This window comes from Balaenoptera borealis (genome assembly GCF_965194805.1).
Source record: "Balaenoptera borealis genome assembly, chromosome: 1".
Classification (NCBI taxonomy): domain Eukaryota; kingdom Metazoa; phylum Chordata; class Mammalia; order Artiodactyla; family Balaenopteridae; genus Balaenoptera; species Balaenoptera borealis.
Genome location: NC_138860.1, coordinates 158,306,763 through 158,323,321, shown reverse-complemented (window position 1 = coordinate 158,323,321; position 16,559 = coordinate 158,306,763). Strand labels below are relative to the sequence as shown.

The 16,559-nt window shown below is 41.5% G+C and overlaps 1 protein-coding gene across 5 annotated transcripts in view; it reads left to right on the top strand.

The window, feature by feature from the left end:
• Positions 1 to 16,559, top strand: part of ST3GAL3 (ST3 beta-galactoside alpha-2,3-sialyltransferase 3) — a 236,548-nt gene that overhangs the window by 97,492 nt on the left and 122,497 nt on the right. For 3 of the 5 annotated variants that reach the window (XM_082365374.1, XM_082365375.1, XM_082365372.1), the window contains one exon: positions 4,895 to 4,942. The exons of the other annotated variants lie outside the window; for them this stretch is intronic. In XM_082365374.1, coding sequence (XP_082221500.1) covers positions 4,900 to 4,942 — 43 coding nt within the window. In that variant the 5' untranslated portion in view covers positions 4,895 to 4,899. The remainder of the gene's footprint in view (positions 1 to 4,894; positions 4,943 to 16,559) is intronic. 5 annotated transcript variants of the gene reach the window in all.

Below are 16,559 nucleotides of genomic sequence, written 5' to 3'. Positions count from 1 at the left end.
TCTTGCTCCGTTTCTTGCAAAACAAACTTCTCAATTTGTTGAACACTGAATTTTCCCTTTAGCTGTCAAAGTGGTTTATAACTCAAATGATCTTACATCCTTTAGAATAAACACAAAAAATGAATGGCCAAACTGATTCTCAAATCTCTGCCTTAAATGCTCAAAGCAACATCCATCCAAACTTACATAAAACATGATATATGTCCCTAACTTTCTCCTGAAGTTTCTACCCTCTCACTTGCATCTTCTGCAGTTTAAAGGCACATGCTCTTGGGAGCATTCCACTGCCACTGGAAATAATATTTACAAAAACTCCAACTTTTTCTTTCCAGTAAGACTGTCATCTGTTTGGTGCTTGCCCCTTGCTCACCATTATCACACTTTATTTTAATTGCCTGTTAACCTCTCTGCTTCCTTGGCTGGAAGGCAGAGACCAGCTCCTATTCAGCTCCATATCTCTAGCATCTGGCACCAGGCCTGGCACATAATAGGCACTTAATAATACTTGTGAGAAGGAAGGAAGAAGAAACGAATTTTTTAAAAGCCAGTCTATTTAGGAATTGAGGTTGCTGAGGTATATTTAAGTGTCATGAAGTCTAACGATGACCTCAGTATAACTAAAGGGAAAAGCTGAATAGCTTTTCAGCATGTACAGTGAATAATGAAGGGAGATCAAGAACCTTCCATCCTTTTGCATTGGTACCAATGTGTTAGAGGTTAAAATCTTAGAGCTGGATTAGAGAGTTTTTTTTTGACTTTTTTTTTTTTTCTGATATTACAAGTTACATGTTCACTCTGGAAATTTTTCAAAAATACAGAGAATAAATATCATCTATAATTCTTTCACCCAGAGACAACTGTTGTTCACATTTAGTTAACTTGTAGCCTTTTTTCTTTACATTTAGATTGAAAATTTTAAAAGAGATTATTTCAGGACTGCTTGTGAGTACAAAGAAAGTAAATTGAAATTGGAAAAATACTTGTCAACTGTAATTAAAATTTGAGATGCTGTTTTTATTGTTGCTCATCTGGGCAGTCAACCCCTAAGAAAGGCTTTCCTAATCTTCATCCAGGTGACTGTGATCACTCACCTAGAAAGCGCCTAGGGCCCTTTCCTTATTCCCCCTGCACTGCTTTGTGGGAATGCTTTTATCTTTCGAAGATGAGGCCAGGCTCCAACATCTGAAGCTTCATGGTATAAGGACATTTCAAGGTTGACTTGAATTGAATGAGAATCTGTATGCAGGATGGATCTCTCCCCTCACCAATTTGTGAAATATCACTCAGATAACATCACCTTTGAAAGAAAGCAAAGACATTTACTAGTTTATTCCTTTGTTTAATGAACATATTGACCACATTCTGTATGTCAGTCACCGTCCTAGGCATCAAAGCCTCAAAATGAACAGACAATCCTTATCCTCAGGGAACTTGCAGTTTAAAGAGAGAAAAAGACCAGTAAACAAGGATTATAATGCAGTATAAGAAATGCCATAATAGCAGTGCAATGATGGCCTAAAGAGAAGGGGCAGAACTGATCAGAGAAGCCTTCAAGAAGAAGGGATGATTGCGTTGGGTCTTAATAGGAAAGTGGGAGTTTTTAATGCAAACAGGCAGAGAAAACAGTATGTTTGGTGTCTGAAGACACAAAGGTACATATCTCTTTGGAGAAATAGAAGTTGTTTGGCATATCTGGAGAATGAGGCATTTAGAGGTCATAAATGAGCCAAAATGGTAAAGATCTTGAAGGTCAGAGCTTGGAGTTTATCTTACAGGCTACGGGAAGCCACTGAAGCATTTTAATCAAGAGCAAAGACGTAGTCAGGTATACTTTTTAGAAAAATCATACAACAGTATGAAGGATGATGGAAGTGGGCTAAGCTGGAGGTAAGCGTGTGGTTAAAGGGCCTATCAGAACAGTCCTAGCAAGAAAAGGATAGGCAGATGTCCACAAAAGGCAAATCTATAGAGACAGAAAGTAAATTAGTGGTTGCCTGGGGCTGGAGGTGGGAACAGGGCATGACTGGGCACCTGGGATCTTCTGGGTGATAGAAATGTTCTAAAGCTGCATATGCTGGTGGTTACACAACTCTGTAAATTTTCTAAAAATCATTGAATTGTACACTTAAAATGAGTGAATTTTATAGTATGTAAATTATACCTCAATAAAGCTCTTTTAAAAAGAGGGAGAAAAATAGGGGCTTCTCTTCTGAAAGGGCACAGTAACATTGAGAGGAAACAGATGTGGGAAACATTGATAAAGAAGTAGAATTTGTAAGAGATGTTGATTGTATCTCATACAAGGTAGGATGGTCACCTATCTGATTAGACAAGTGTTCTAATTGTGCTTCTACATTTTTGTGAAAGAATAAAAAAGTCAACCTTACCTTTTACTTGGTAGGTTTCAAAGCATATGGATCTGCCCTTAACTGGCAGTACAGAATATCTGCCTCTGGATCCTTATCAAAAATTGTATCCTGGGCTTCCCTGGTGGCACAGTGGTTGAGAATCTGCCTGCCAATGCAGGGGACACGTGTTCGAGCCCTGGTCTGGGAAGATCCCACATGCCGTGGAGCAGCTGGGCCCGTGAGCCACAATTACTGAGCCTGCGCGTCTGGAGCCTGTGCTCCGCAACAAGAGAGGCCGCAATAGTGAGAGGCCCGCGCACAGCGATGAAGAGTGGCCCCCGCTTGCCGCAACTAGAGAAAGCCCTCGCACAGAAACGAAGACCCAACACAGCCATAAATAAATAAAAATAAATTAAAAAAATTTGTATCCTGCAGCTCTCTGCTACCCAGTTCTTAATAAACACTTGATTATGAGAAAAAGTGATTATGAAGGATTACCTGAAGGAGTTGAAGTCGATCCATTTCTTGAGGCACTTTCAGCAAACAGTTATTGCCTGCCAGGTGTTATGCTGGTAACATAACAGTGAATAAAGCAGATATAGTGTCTGCCTTTATGGAGCTTATAGTCTAGCAGTGCAGACAGATGACTTACAGTTATGATAACTCTTGTGTCAGATTTCCATGTGCAATAGGAGAAAATGACATACACCTGAGATCTGAAGGATCATGCTGAGGTGGGATGCTGCCTGTGGTGTAGATGCTGGTCCTCATGCAGCCAGCTAGCATTCCTTTGTAGTGAGTGAGCCTTTTTTTTTTTTTTTAAAGGGAGCATGGGTTTTATTTATTTTTACTTATTTATATTTGGCTGCATCGGGTCTTAGTTGTGGCACGTGGGATCTTCGTTGCGGCACGTGGGATCTTTCGTTGTAGTGCATGGGCTCTTCGTTGCACCGTGCCAGCTTCTCTCTAGTTGTGGCATGTGAGTTTTCTCTCTCTAGCTGTGGTGCGTGGGCTCCAGAGCATGTGGGCTCAGTAGCTGTGGCGTGCAGGCTTAGTTGCCCCACAGCATGTGGGATCTTAGTTCCCCAACCAGGGATCGAACCCACATGCCCTGCATTGGAAGGCGGATTCTTTACCACTGGACCACCAGGGAAGTCCCATGAGTGAGCCTTTTGAATGTGATCCCTTTTGAGTCTGGGGTCTCTGGGGTTATTTTGGGCCTTAGATTATCTTGGTGTCCCTTATAATTGCTTTTATTGAGCTGTGTGTTGGCCTATGCCATCATTTGTATTGCTCCTGTTGTAAGAAACAGCCATAAAAGATTCACAATTACTTATTATAGAAATGTTGTAGAAGTTACAGTCTTCAACATCGTGCAGCATCCCCCTTTCTTAAGACCCATAAGAGGAATTTCTTTCTGATCACCGTATAGTATTTGCTTTTATGTATGCTTTGCTCTTCTGGTGGCTCTGAGGCGCCCTGTCCCATCCTGCTTCAGGTCTCCACACAGAGCATCCTCTCTGCCTGGAATGCCCATTCCTTCTTGTCGGGTTTAACCCTTACTTATCCTTCAGTTCTTAGTTCAGGTGTCACTTCTTTAGGGAGGACTTCCCTAACCAACACCCACTCCCCTTCCAAACTAGGTCTCCTCCTAATAGAAACTTTCTGAGCACTCTTTTCTTTTCTTTTTTACTTAATCAGTTTTTAGTTGAATAACTTGTTGGGTAACTTTTTTTCTCTTAGACTGATGACAGATCCGTGAGCGTAGAGACCATGCTTTTTTTTGTTTGCATCTGGATCGCAAAGTCATAGTATAGTATCTTGCACATAGTAGATGCCCAATAAATATTTACTGAACAGTTGAATAAATGAATGAATGTATGTATTGTGAGCACTCAATCTTGTTTATTTTCTCATTTTCTTTAGCTGTTTGGGAGCTCAGGCCTCTTTGATTCTACCTGTAGCGTTTGTTTAGGTCCTCGTGGCATGCATTTTGTGCACTAACATTCCCCTGACTATATAATATTTTTCCTTCCTTTGACTTCTTCATTTTTAAAATTCCAGTGTGTACTGTAAATTCCTCTAAGTCACTTTATGCCTTTGTGGGGAAGAAATAATAAACATTGGGTATATGAATAGGAAAAGGAAACAAATCAAAGGGAAATGTTAGTGCCTTTAACCAGATGCAGGAGGGAAGTTTTCTTTTGCTTTGTTTTAATTTTATTTTCACTGTGAGAAGCAAAAAGAAGTAAATGTGTCCCCTAATTTGGCAGGAAATGCCTCTGAAGAATTTGGGGCATATCTCTGCCCTGAGATGTTCCTCCCGGTGGCACGAGGCCTGGGCTGGGCTCGGCAGGGCCTCCTGGCCCAGTGGTGGGTGGGACGGACCAGTGGAGGCTGTCTGTGCAGCTGAGTTCCAGTCCAGTTGGCTTTTCCTTGGGAGAGGGTTTGGGCAAAGCCAGTGGGAACTTGTTTTTTTGTTTTTGTTTTGTTTTGTTTTTACTTTAAGAAAGAGAAAGAAATGAACTTGTCCTCTTGTGTTGCAGATTCAATGGTTCTTTCCTTTGACTCCGCTGGACAAACACTAGGCTCAGGTACCAATCCCTCCCCTTCTATCATCCTTTCAGCACTCAGCACTGGCCGCATTTGAAGTGGAGCCTAATGAGGTGGGGGAGGGGGCGTCTGGGGAGGGCAGTGGAATATCTCAGTATTGTGGGAAAATCTCAAGAAGCATTTCTAGGGACCCACAGTCTAGGAGGCAGCAGTGGGATACAACATCCAGAAGACTTCGCCAATTGCTTTAGAACTGTGCACTAAGGAGTTTGCAGTTGATGCTCCTTCCTCATTCAGGGTGGTCCGGGGTCATAGAAAAGGTGTCTGTTTCCTGTGCACACATCCTGTCTCAGAGAGTGGGGCAGAGGGCATTGAGAGACCCCACGCTCTGGGCACGCTGGAGTAGCTAACCATCAGGGCTCTCCAGCAGCATGCCAGGCTGGTCAGAGTATCAGCGCTTCCTAGGGACATACACCCTGTTGCGTGTTCACATGCACACCCCATATACTCAAATACACACCTCCTCCAGCACGGGCACTGTACTGTGCACATGTGCCGACGTACTCCTGCTCTTCCCTGTGTCAACAGTGCAGGACACACAAATTGGCACACCCGCTGCTTTGACACAAATCACCCAGGCTCAGTGGAGCTCAGCTCTCCCCTGTCTGAGGCAGTCTGCCTGCCCCACACCACTGTGCTGTTGGCAGTGAACAGAAAGAGAAGATACTTTTATTCTTCAGCTTGCTGCCATCGTGTCCCTGTGGGAGCCCCAGAATGACTTCACCTCGTGAGGAGAGCATCTCTATGTATCAGGTCTTAATTTTTAGCTGAAGACGGTGGTCCTCGTACCTTAGGTGCTGCCTATGAGTAACAGGGAGACTTTGCTGGCCTGTTGAGGGCAATTAACCCATTTTGCTGTCCTTGACTGCAATAGATTGATGTTTCACAAAGCAGCAATGAGGTTCAGGCCACTGTAGCAATGTGGACAAGGGGAAGGATGATCAGAGAATATGATCACAGCTGCCACTGTTTGCTGAGGGCCTACTGTGTGCCAACACTATGCTAAGTGCTTTACACACATCTTGCAAGGTGGATAGTACATCTTTAATTGTAAAGAAACTTAATTCTCAAAGACTTGAAGTACCCTGTCCAGGGCCACTCATATCAGTCCACCCCTAGAGCTTGCACTCTCTGCCTTGTCATCTTGCTGTCTCATACTTTGATGCTTGAGGTGTCCTCATTGAAATGCTGAGATGGGAGAGGTTGCCTTAAGACAGAATGGACCTTTAGAAAGAGTTTTTAAGTAGATGCAAAGTTGTGTCCATTCACATAGGAAAAAACTGATCAATTTTATTACATTAAAGTAGAACTTCTGTTAATCAAAAGATACCATTAAGAGAGTAAAAAGGCAGAGTGAAAAAAGACATCTATAACACAAATAGCCAACAAAGGGCTTGCTTCCACAATAAAGAACTACAAAAATCAATGTGAGTAAAGAAACAATCCAGTATAGAAAAAAGCAAAAGACCCCAACAGGCACTTCCCAAAAGAGGAATCCAAATGGCCAATAACCCTATGAAAAGGTGTTCTATTGTATTACTACCTAGGGAAATGCAAATTAGCATTTCAGTGAGATACCACTGTACATCTACCAAAATAGGAAAGCTTGAGAAGCTTGATATTCCAGGGTTGGTGAGGAAGTGATATGGTGGAAACTCTGAGTCTCTACTGGTCAGTGGATAAGTTGATTACAACCACTTTGGAAAAAAACTATGGTAGTGTCTAGCTAAATTTGAATATATACATACCCATGACCTGGCATTTCCTCCCCTAGGTATATTCCCTGCATAAATAGATACTTATATATATATACCAGGATATATGTATAAGATACATGTGTAAGAATCTATCTCTGTCATTGAGTGCAGCTAAAGGCCTGGACAGAATGCATTTAGCAGCTATTTGAAGACTCTGAAATATAAATAGTAGTAGACAGATTGGGGAGAAAACTAGAATTAGAAGTACTGCCACCCTGGCAGTGAATTTCTCATTTTTCCTCTGTCCTGGACTCGAGACAGCCCAAAATCCGGGCACAAACAGAGTGGACATAAGGGCACAAATGGAGAGAATTCCAGAAGACCTCTAGTTATGGCTAGAGTCTGGTTGGGAAAGGGGCTCTAAGGCTCAGACAGGGATGGGAAATCCTGAGGGTTGTTTTTCTCTGTTTTCTCATGCCCTAGTCCCCAGGCAGTCCCCTCGGTGGTGGCGATGGCAGTGCCCAGTAGCAGCAGTGGGGCCTTCAAGCACCTAAAACTGAGGAAGAGAAACTTTCTTCTTTGATCAAATCTGCCTCTCTGTAATCCCAGGAAGGTGGGGTGAAATCCAGTTGCTTTTTTCTCTCTCTGCCTTCCTGCTGCTTGGTCCCAGATTTGGGTACAGTTCAGGAAATGTGTGGCAGAAAGTGTAACTAAAACCCCAGATTTCTGGCCAGAGGACCAAAAAGGGGAGGCCCAATGAACTGGAAAGTACAAGGAGAGCAGAGAGGAAGGAGCTCAGGAAAATGACTCCATAAAGTTGTGTATGAACTTCTGGGCTAACCCTGAGCTGTGCATGTGTGCATATGATTCTAACCAGCACACCAAAGACTTTGAGAACTGAACTAAGGGATAAACCACCACCTGAGTCCCAGACTGGACACTTGGTGGTACACACCTGAACAGGCTTTGAAAATGGAACTGGCATTGAAACCACAACTCAAAAGAAGGCTGGTCAGAACTTGCCAACTAAATCCAACCTGCTTGATTGTCTGGTAAAACAAAAATATCAACATTCTCCACTGAATTTAAATAAGACTTAAAGTTTCATGACATAATATTCGAAATATAGAGGATACAATCTAAAATTAATTATCACATGAAGAACTAGGAAAATCTCAACTTGCCTGGGAGAGGCATCAGAAGATGCCGATGCCAGGGCTTCCTTGGTGGTGCAGTGGTTAAGAATCCGCCTGCTAGTGCAGGGGACATGGGTTTGAGCCCTGGTCCAGGAAGATCCCACCTGCCATAGAGCAACTAAGCCCGTGCACAACAACTACTGATCCTGCACTCTAGAGTCTGCAAGCCACAACTACTGAGCTCACTTGCCACAGCTACTGAAGCCCACACACCTAGAGCCCGTGCTCTGCAACGAGAGAAGCCACCACAATGAGAAGCCCGTGCACCGCAACGAAGAGTAACCCCTGCTCGCCACAACTAGAGAAAGCCTGTGCGCAGCAATGAGGACCCAATACAGCCAAAAATAAATAAATAAATAAAATAAATAAATAAATAGATGCCAATGCTGAGATGACACAGATGTTGGAATAATCTGACGGACTTTATAAATCTATTTATTTATTTATTTTTGGCTGTGTTGGGTCTTCGTTTCTGTGCGAGGGCTTTCTCTAGTTGCGGCAAGCAGGGGCCACTCTTCATCGGGTGCGCGGGCCTCTCACTGTCGCAGGCTCTCTTGTTGTGGAGCACAGGCTCCAGACGCACAGGCTCAGTAGTTGTGGCTCATGGGCCTAGTTGCTCCGCGGCATGTGGGATCTTCCCAGACCAGGGCTCGAACCCGTGTCCCCTGCATTGGCAGGCAGATTCTCAACCACTGTGCCACCAGGGAAGCCCGACAGACTTTAAAGTAGCTTTTATAAAAAAAGCTCCTGCCCCCTTTCCCTATCTCTTCCGTCTGGCTGTTGCTGAGTTGAATCCTTTCATAACAAACTGGTAATCTAGTAAGTAAACTGTTAAAAAAAAATGCTCCCAAAAGTAAGGGTAAACATTGTTGACATGAATGGAAAGATAGAAAGTGTTAGCCAAAAAAATAACCCCATGAACCAAATATGTATATATAAACCAAATGGAGATACAAGAAAAAAAATACGATAATGGAAAATTAAGAAACTGCTGCATGGGCTCAATCACAAAATAGAGATGACAGAGGAAAGAATCAGTAAACTCGAAAATAAAGCAGTAGAAACTATCCAATCTGAACAACAGAAGAAAAAAGATTAAAGAAGCTGAACGAAGTCTCAGTGACTTATGGGACAATACTGGAAGGTTTACCATCTGTGTCATTGGAGTCCCAGAAGGAGGGAAAGAGTGCGGTACAGAAGAAATGTTTGAAAAAATAATGGCTTAATCTTCCCAAATTTGGTGCCCAAGTAGGCTTTATTCTGGGAATGGAAGGCTGGTTCAACATTCAAAAATCAATCAGTGTAATCTACCCTATTAACTGTCTAAAGAAGAAAAACTACATGGTCATGTCAATTGATAAAGAAAAAGCATTTGGTAAAATTCAACATCTACTCATGATAAAAATTTTCAGCAAACTTAGAAGGGGACTCTTTCAATCTGATATAGGGCATCTACAAAAAACCTACAGCAAACATCATACTTAATGGTAAAAGACTGCTCTCCCCCTAAGATCAAGAACCACTCCTGAAAGTCCTAGCCAGTGCAGTAAGAAGAAAAAGAAATAAAAAGAATACAGACGGGAAAGGAAGAAATAAAACTAACCGTCTTCATAGGTGACATGATTGCCTACATAGAAAAATCCCAAGGAATCTAAATGTTTTTAAAAACACCTAGAACAAATAACTGAGTTTAGAAAGGTAAAAGGATGCAAAATCAAAATGCAAAAAATTAATTGTATTTCTGTATATTAGCAATGAACAATTAAAATTAAAAAAAATTTAGTAGCCCTCCCCCAAAATGAAATATTTATGTATATATCTAATGAAACATGCAGGATCTGTATGCCGAAACTTGTTTCTCTCCCATATTTTCTTCCCCGCCTACCAAACTGTTCAAGCCACAAAGCTAGTAATCACCTTAATTGTTCCTCTTCCTCACCCTTTCCTACATTTTCTGTCTTCACGGTATGTCCTTGTTCAACCACTTCTTTCTAGCCTCACTGTCCAAGGTACCATCTTTTCCCTCCTAGACAAGCAAACATCTCCTAACTGGTCTCTCCGTGCTCATTGATTGCCTCCCAGTGGTCCATTCTCCATGTTGTAGTCAGAGTCATCTTTTAAAAATGTAAATCAGATCATGTCTTGTTCCTACTGAAATCACTCCAGGTTCAAACTCCATGACCTACAGGGCCCTACTTGCTGGCTCCTATGCCAATTTCTGTCTAATTATCTCAACACTTTCACTTTACTTCATTTGCCCCTCACTGCCCTCAAGCCACATTGGCGTTCCTGCCATTCCATGAATATGCCAGGTCCCTTCCTGCCCGAGGGCCTTTGTACTCACTTACCTTTCGCTTTGCACGACTGTCTCAGGTCTCTGTTCAAATGTCATCTCTGCAAGAAGGCCTTCCCAGAACACTTTTTCTAAAGTAGTCTACTCTCTTTTGACTCCCAACCCTTCTCTAAGCAGGTATGTCTTTATTTTTTCTTAGCACTCATCCTTCCTTCAAATTATGTGCTTGTTTATCTTATTTAATTGGTCCCCCCCCCCCACTAAAATGTAAGCTTCATGTAACCAGGGACCTTGCCTATCTTGTTCATCACTGTGTCCCTGGAACTTGGAACAGTACCTGGCACATAATAGGTGCTTAGTAAATATTTATTGAATGAAGAATAGAAAAATAGAAACAATAATGTCCATCACTTAATGGATGCTTAAGGATTACATAAATAATGGCACATTTATACAGTGGAATACTGTGCAGCCATTAGAAATGATGATGCAATTTTATTTTTATTGACATAGAAGATGTCGAGAGTATTACTGAGTGAACAAAACAGGAACAAACAGCATGTATATTGAGGCCACAGGTAAGTACAATTATATATGCACATTCACACATATATTTGTGGAAAGAGATTTCTGGGAAGGTACTCACCAAAATATTTGCAGCAATTAACTTTAGATAATGGGAGTTTTGAATGGTTCTTATTACTTCATTCTTTTTCAGTTTTTTACATTTGGATTTTTGCAGTAAGCTTGTGTTATTCCTACAACTGGGAAAAATAAAATTACTTTTGTTTGGAGAGAAGGACTGTGTCTGTGCTTAGTGGTTATTTTTATATATCTACCCTACTAGGTGGTAAGCTCCATGGAGTTTCAGATACAAACTGCAGAGTGAGCCATTTTTTCTGTTTCCTGTCCCAGCTGCTCTTTTGACATGCTGTCCCTCCTAATCCTGCAGCTTAACACAAGATGCCCTGGCATGGTCTGGACACACTTGATATCATGAGTAGAACTGAATTTACTGTATGCCCAGCTCTAGACATCTTCTTTTCTTCCCAGGATAGAAGGGAAATGGTGCATGACCTCTTTGCTTGCATTGGGATGGGGCTTCTACCTACCAGTGGAGGTTCGACACTCCACTGGCCCCCAGTACCGTCACAGCTGTGCTGTGCTTGGGTGGAGGGCGCATAGTCACAGGGGACCTCGTCTTATCAGGACCTCCTCGCTGGGCCTCTCTCCTCCCCCACACCAATGTACACCCATTTGAGACTGGATTTCAGTTTGTGAACTTCTAAGTTATTTTACTGGGTCAGTTAATTTAGTCCAGGTCAGTGAATTTTTCTGTGTTTATACAACTGCTTTTCCTATTTTAGTTTGTCTTTGATTAACTGATCCTACGTTATAATTTGTTTTCCTGACTTGAGATGATGTGGGAGCTGTTTGCACTTTGGCCAGCCCCTCTTGGGTCTCTGTGGACTCCCATGGTTCATGTGTGGGCATGGCTAGGCCTTTTGACACCACCCTTGGGCGGGGGGTGGGAGGTAAGGGTAGATAATTGCTCTCATGGCAGCTCTCCTAATATGAGGGGGTCTGCTTTCCTTGTTTTCCTCTGAGAGTCAGTGTAGAGTAACGTAAAGAAAAGAAGCTGCAGAGCCAGACCTGGGTTGGTTCAACCGCACCCAGCTGGTCCATGTGCTGGTTGGGGATCTTGAACACATTGTTTCCACTCTCTAAGACTCTGTTTCCTCCTCTGTAAAATGGAGAAAATACCCACCTCATAAGGGTTGTAAGGGTTAAACTGAGAGTGTAGGTGAAAGTACTTAGAGCAGCATGAATTCACAGTAGATGCTCAATAAATAGTAGTTCCCTCAGTTCTTCCCTTTGTCTGGCATGTCCATTTGCAACTGTTGCCAACTTCCTCCTCCACCCAAGCCAGGATATATATTACTTATGTTTAATATAGCCCATGAATTTTATTCGAGGCTGTACAGTGCCTTTTCTTTAGAAAAGAGGGATCTATTTTGGTTAGGATAGGTCCTCATTCCATTTATCTCTATGCCCTTTGCACTTAGCAATTCATCATATCTCAGAGGTTGGAGCCAAAGACCCCTTTAAAGAAACAGAGCTTCTTCTCTTATATGCTTGGAGTTTTCTTGCCTAATGGCCTATCCTGCTTTTCTGGCTTTTGTGCGTTCTAATATGAAGCGCTGCAGTTTCCTGATAGAATAAAGTCCATGTTTTTTCCCATATACTAAACTTTATCTACTTCAATAATGTTTCTCAAACTGGCCTTCCTGGGAAATATTCATTGTTGTCATCGGCAGCAGTTATTTCATAAGCATCTGCTTTGTGCAAAGCACAGTGACAGCCCATGGGAATTTGTGGTGGCTCTTTACAGTGATCAAAGGAGGTGGGTCACTGGGGACTGAAAGGGCCAGTCGCACAATTGGCTCATGATGTGCACCTATATTCCCTGAAAGTCCATTTCAGGGCTCAGTGGCCTAAGAGTGGAGCTGGAGTAGGACACTTTCTCTCGGGGAGCTCCCCCTTCATCCTAGAATAGGATATCACTGTGTAGTCAGTACCCCCAGCTGTTTAAACATGAGAGCATAAGTAGAAAGTGATAACATTTGTACACCCTGCTAAGATAAAAGGAGGGGACTCAGGGTTATTTAATCAGGGCATTGTGAAAATATTTAAAATTTTCTTTACATTATAGAATTATGATGAGCAAGATGAAATACAAAGTGTTGTGGAATGTATTAAATGTTGAATTGCTATAAAACATAAAAATAAATATTTTTAAGTTTTTAAGTTAAAAACTTGAGCTTGTTTCAATGTGTGTTAGTTTTTATCTCAGGATTTATGCCTCTCAGGTGGTCAGTTTTCATAAAGATTCCAAATATGCTTGAAGAGAATGTGCATTCTCCACTTGTCAGGTGTAAGGTACTCTGTGTATCCGCTAGTTCAAAATTTATTCACTGTTCTGTTCAAATCTTCTGATTTCTCACTGATTCTGTGAGCCTGATTCTTCAGTGGTCTATAAGTTCCCCGTTATAATGACAGGAGACCCATTGTATATTTCTCCTTATAATTCTATTAATTTTGCCTGATACAGAGACATTATTAGGTGCAAACACACTTTAGTGCATGGCCTCCTTTTGTTTATGTCCAGTTTCTGAACCTTCCAGGAGTTTCTATGAGTTTAGAACACCAACTTCTTCCTTTGAAATGCCAGTGGAAGAGTTAATGGTTAGTTTCAAAGACAGTAAGCATCTGAACAGGCACTTTATGCGTTCACAGGTCTGACGTGGTACAGGTGTGGAGGAGAAGAGCAGAGATTTGCATCATGCATGCCACTTCCCACCTGGAGCCAGGCAAGGGACACACATGTGCTCCTTGATCAGGGCTTTCCAGCCTGGCTGAGGCAGGGAGCCTAAACCACCAGACTAAACATCTCCCCTTCACTGTGCAGCTGTGGTCTTGCTGCTCTGACACCTGCGAGGAGAGTACCTTCAGGTGCCAGGAGAGCTGTACATATACATCAGCGCACATTGTGCCTGGTGACTTGAGAGTCCCAGGATCTTTTTTTTTTTTTTTTAGTTAATTTTTAGTTAATTTTTAGAGTATGGTTGCTTTACAATGTTATGTTAGCCTCCACTGCACAACAAAATGTATCAGCCATGGACATACAGATATCCCCTCCCTTTTGGACTTCCCTCTCATTTAGGTTACCACAGTGCACTAGGTGACTTCCCTGTGCTATACAGCATGTTTCCATCAGTTGTCCATAAATGGGTGTTGAATTTTGTCAAAAGCTTTTTCTGCATCTATTGAGACGATCACATGGTTTTTATTCTTCAGTTTGTTAATATGGTGTATCACATTGATTGATTTGCGTATATTGAAGAATCCTTGCATCCCTGGGATAAATCCCACTTGATCATGGTGTGTGATCCTTTTAATGTGCTGTTGGATTCTGTTTGCTAGTATTTTGTTGAGGATTTTTGCATCTATATTCATCAGTGATATTGGTCTGTAATTTTCTTTCTTTGTAGTGTCTTTGTCTGGTTTTGGTATCAGGGTGATGGTGGCCTCATAGAATGAGTTTGGGAGTGTTCCTTCCTCTGCAATTTTTTGGAAGAGTTTGAGAAGGATGGGTGTTAGCTCTTCTCTAAATGTTTGATAGAATTCACCTGTGAAGCCATCTGGTCCTGGACTTCTGTTTGTTGGAAGATTTTAAGTCACAGTTTCAATTTCATTACTTGTGATTAGTCTGTTCATATTTTCTATTCTTCCTGGTTCAGTCTTGGAAGGTTATACCTTTCTAAGAATTTGTCCATTTCTTTTTTTTTTTTTTTTTTGGCTGAGTTGGGTCTTCGTTGCTATGCACAGGCTTTCTCTAGTTGCGGTGAGTGGGGGCTACTCTTCGTTGCGGTGCGCGCGCTTCTCACTGCAGTGGCTTCTCTTGTTGTGGAGCTCAGGCTCTAGGCACGCGGGCTTCAGTAGCTGTGGCGTGCGGGCTTCAGTAGTTGTGGCGCACGGGCTTAGCTGCTCCGCGGCATGTGGGATCTTCCCAGACCAGGGCTGGAACCTGTGTTCCCTGCATTGGCAGGCAGATTCTTAACCACTGTGCCACCAGGGAAGTCCATGTCCATTTCTTCCAGGTTGTCCATTTTATTGGCATAGAGTTGCTTGTGGTAGTCTCTTATGATGCTTTGTATTTCTGTGGTGGCCGTTGTAACTTCTCCTTTTTCATTTCTAATTTTATTGATTTGAGCCCTCTTCCTCTTTTTCTTGATGAATTTGGCTAAAGGTTTATCAATTTTGTTTATCTTCTCAAAGAACCAGCTTTTAGTTTTATTGATCTTTGCTATTGTTTTCTTTGTTTCTATTTCATTTATTTCTGCTCTGATCTTTATGATTTCTTTCCTCCTACTAACTTTGGGTTTTGTTGGTTCTTCTTTCTCTAGTTCCTTTAGGTGTAAGGTTAGATTGTTTACCTGAGATTTTTCTTGTTTCTTGAGGCAGGATTATATTGCTATAAACTTCCCTCTTAGAACTGCTTTTGCTGCATCCCATAGGTTTTGGATCATTGTGTTTTCATTGTCATTTGCCTCTAGGTAATTTTTGATTTCCTCTTTGATTTCTTCAGTGATCTCTTCATTATTTAATAACGTATTGTTTAGCCTCTATGTGTTTGTGTTTTTTACATTTATTTCGCTGTAATTTATTTCTAATCTCATAGCGTTGTGGTCAGAAAAGATGCTTGATATGATTCCAATTTTCTTAAATTTACTGAGGCTTGATTTGTGACCCAAGATGTGATCTATCCTGGAGAAGGTTCTGTGTGCACTTGAGAAGAAAGTGTAATCTGCTGTTTTCAGATGGAATGTCCTATAAATATCAATTAAATCTATCTGGTCTATTGTGTCATTTAAAGCTTGCATTTCCTTATTAATTTTCTGTCTGGATGATCTGTCCATTGGTGTAAGTGAGGTGTGAAAAGTCCCCCACTATTACTGTGTTACTGTCGATTTCCTCTTTTATAGCTGTTAGCATTTGCCTTATGTATTGAGGTGCTCCTATGTTGGGTGCATATATATTTATAATTGTTTTATCTTCTTCTTGGATTGATCCCTTGATCATTGTGTAGTGTCCTTCCTTGTCTCTTGTAACATTATTTATTTTAAAGTCTATTTTATCTGATATGAGTATTCTACTCCAGCTTTCTTTTGATTTCCATGTGCATGGAATATCTTTTTCCATCCCCTCACTTTCAGTCTGTATGTGTCCCTAGGTCTGAAGTGGGTCTCTTGTAGACAGCATATCGATGGGTCTTGTTTTTGTATCCATTCAGTGAGCCTGTGTCTTTTGGTTGGAGCATTTAATCCTTTCATGTTTAAGGTAATTATAGATATGTATGTTCCTATTACCATTTTCTTAATTGTTTTGGGTTTGTTTTTGTAGGTCCTTTTCTTCTCTTGTGTTTCCCACTTAGAGAAGTTCCTTTAGCATTTGTTGTAGAGCTGGTTTGGTGGTGCTGAATTCTCTTAGCTTTTGCTTGTCTGTAAAGATTTTGATTTCTCTGTCAAATATGAATGAGATCCTTGCTGGGTAGAGTAGTCTTGGTTGTAGGTTCTTCCCTTTCATCACTTTAAATATGTCATGCCACTCCCTCCTGGCTTGTAGAGTTTCTGCTGAAAAATCAGCTGTTAACCTTATGGGAGTTCCCTTATATGTTATTTGTCATTTTTCCCTTGTTGCTTTCAATAATTTTTCTTTGTCTTTAATTTTTGTCAATTTGATTACTATGTGTCTTGGTGTGTTTCTCCTTGGGTTTATCCTGCCTGGAACTCTCTGCACTTCCTGGACTTGGGTGGCTATTTCCTTTCCCATGTTAGGGAAGTTTTCAACT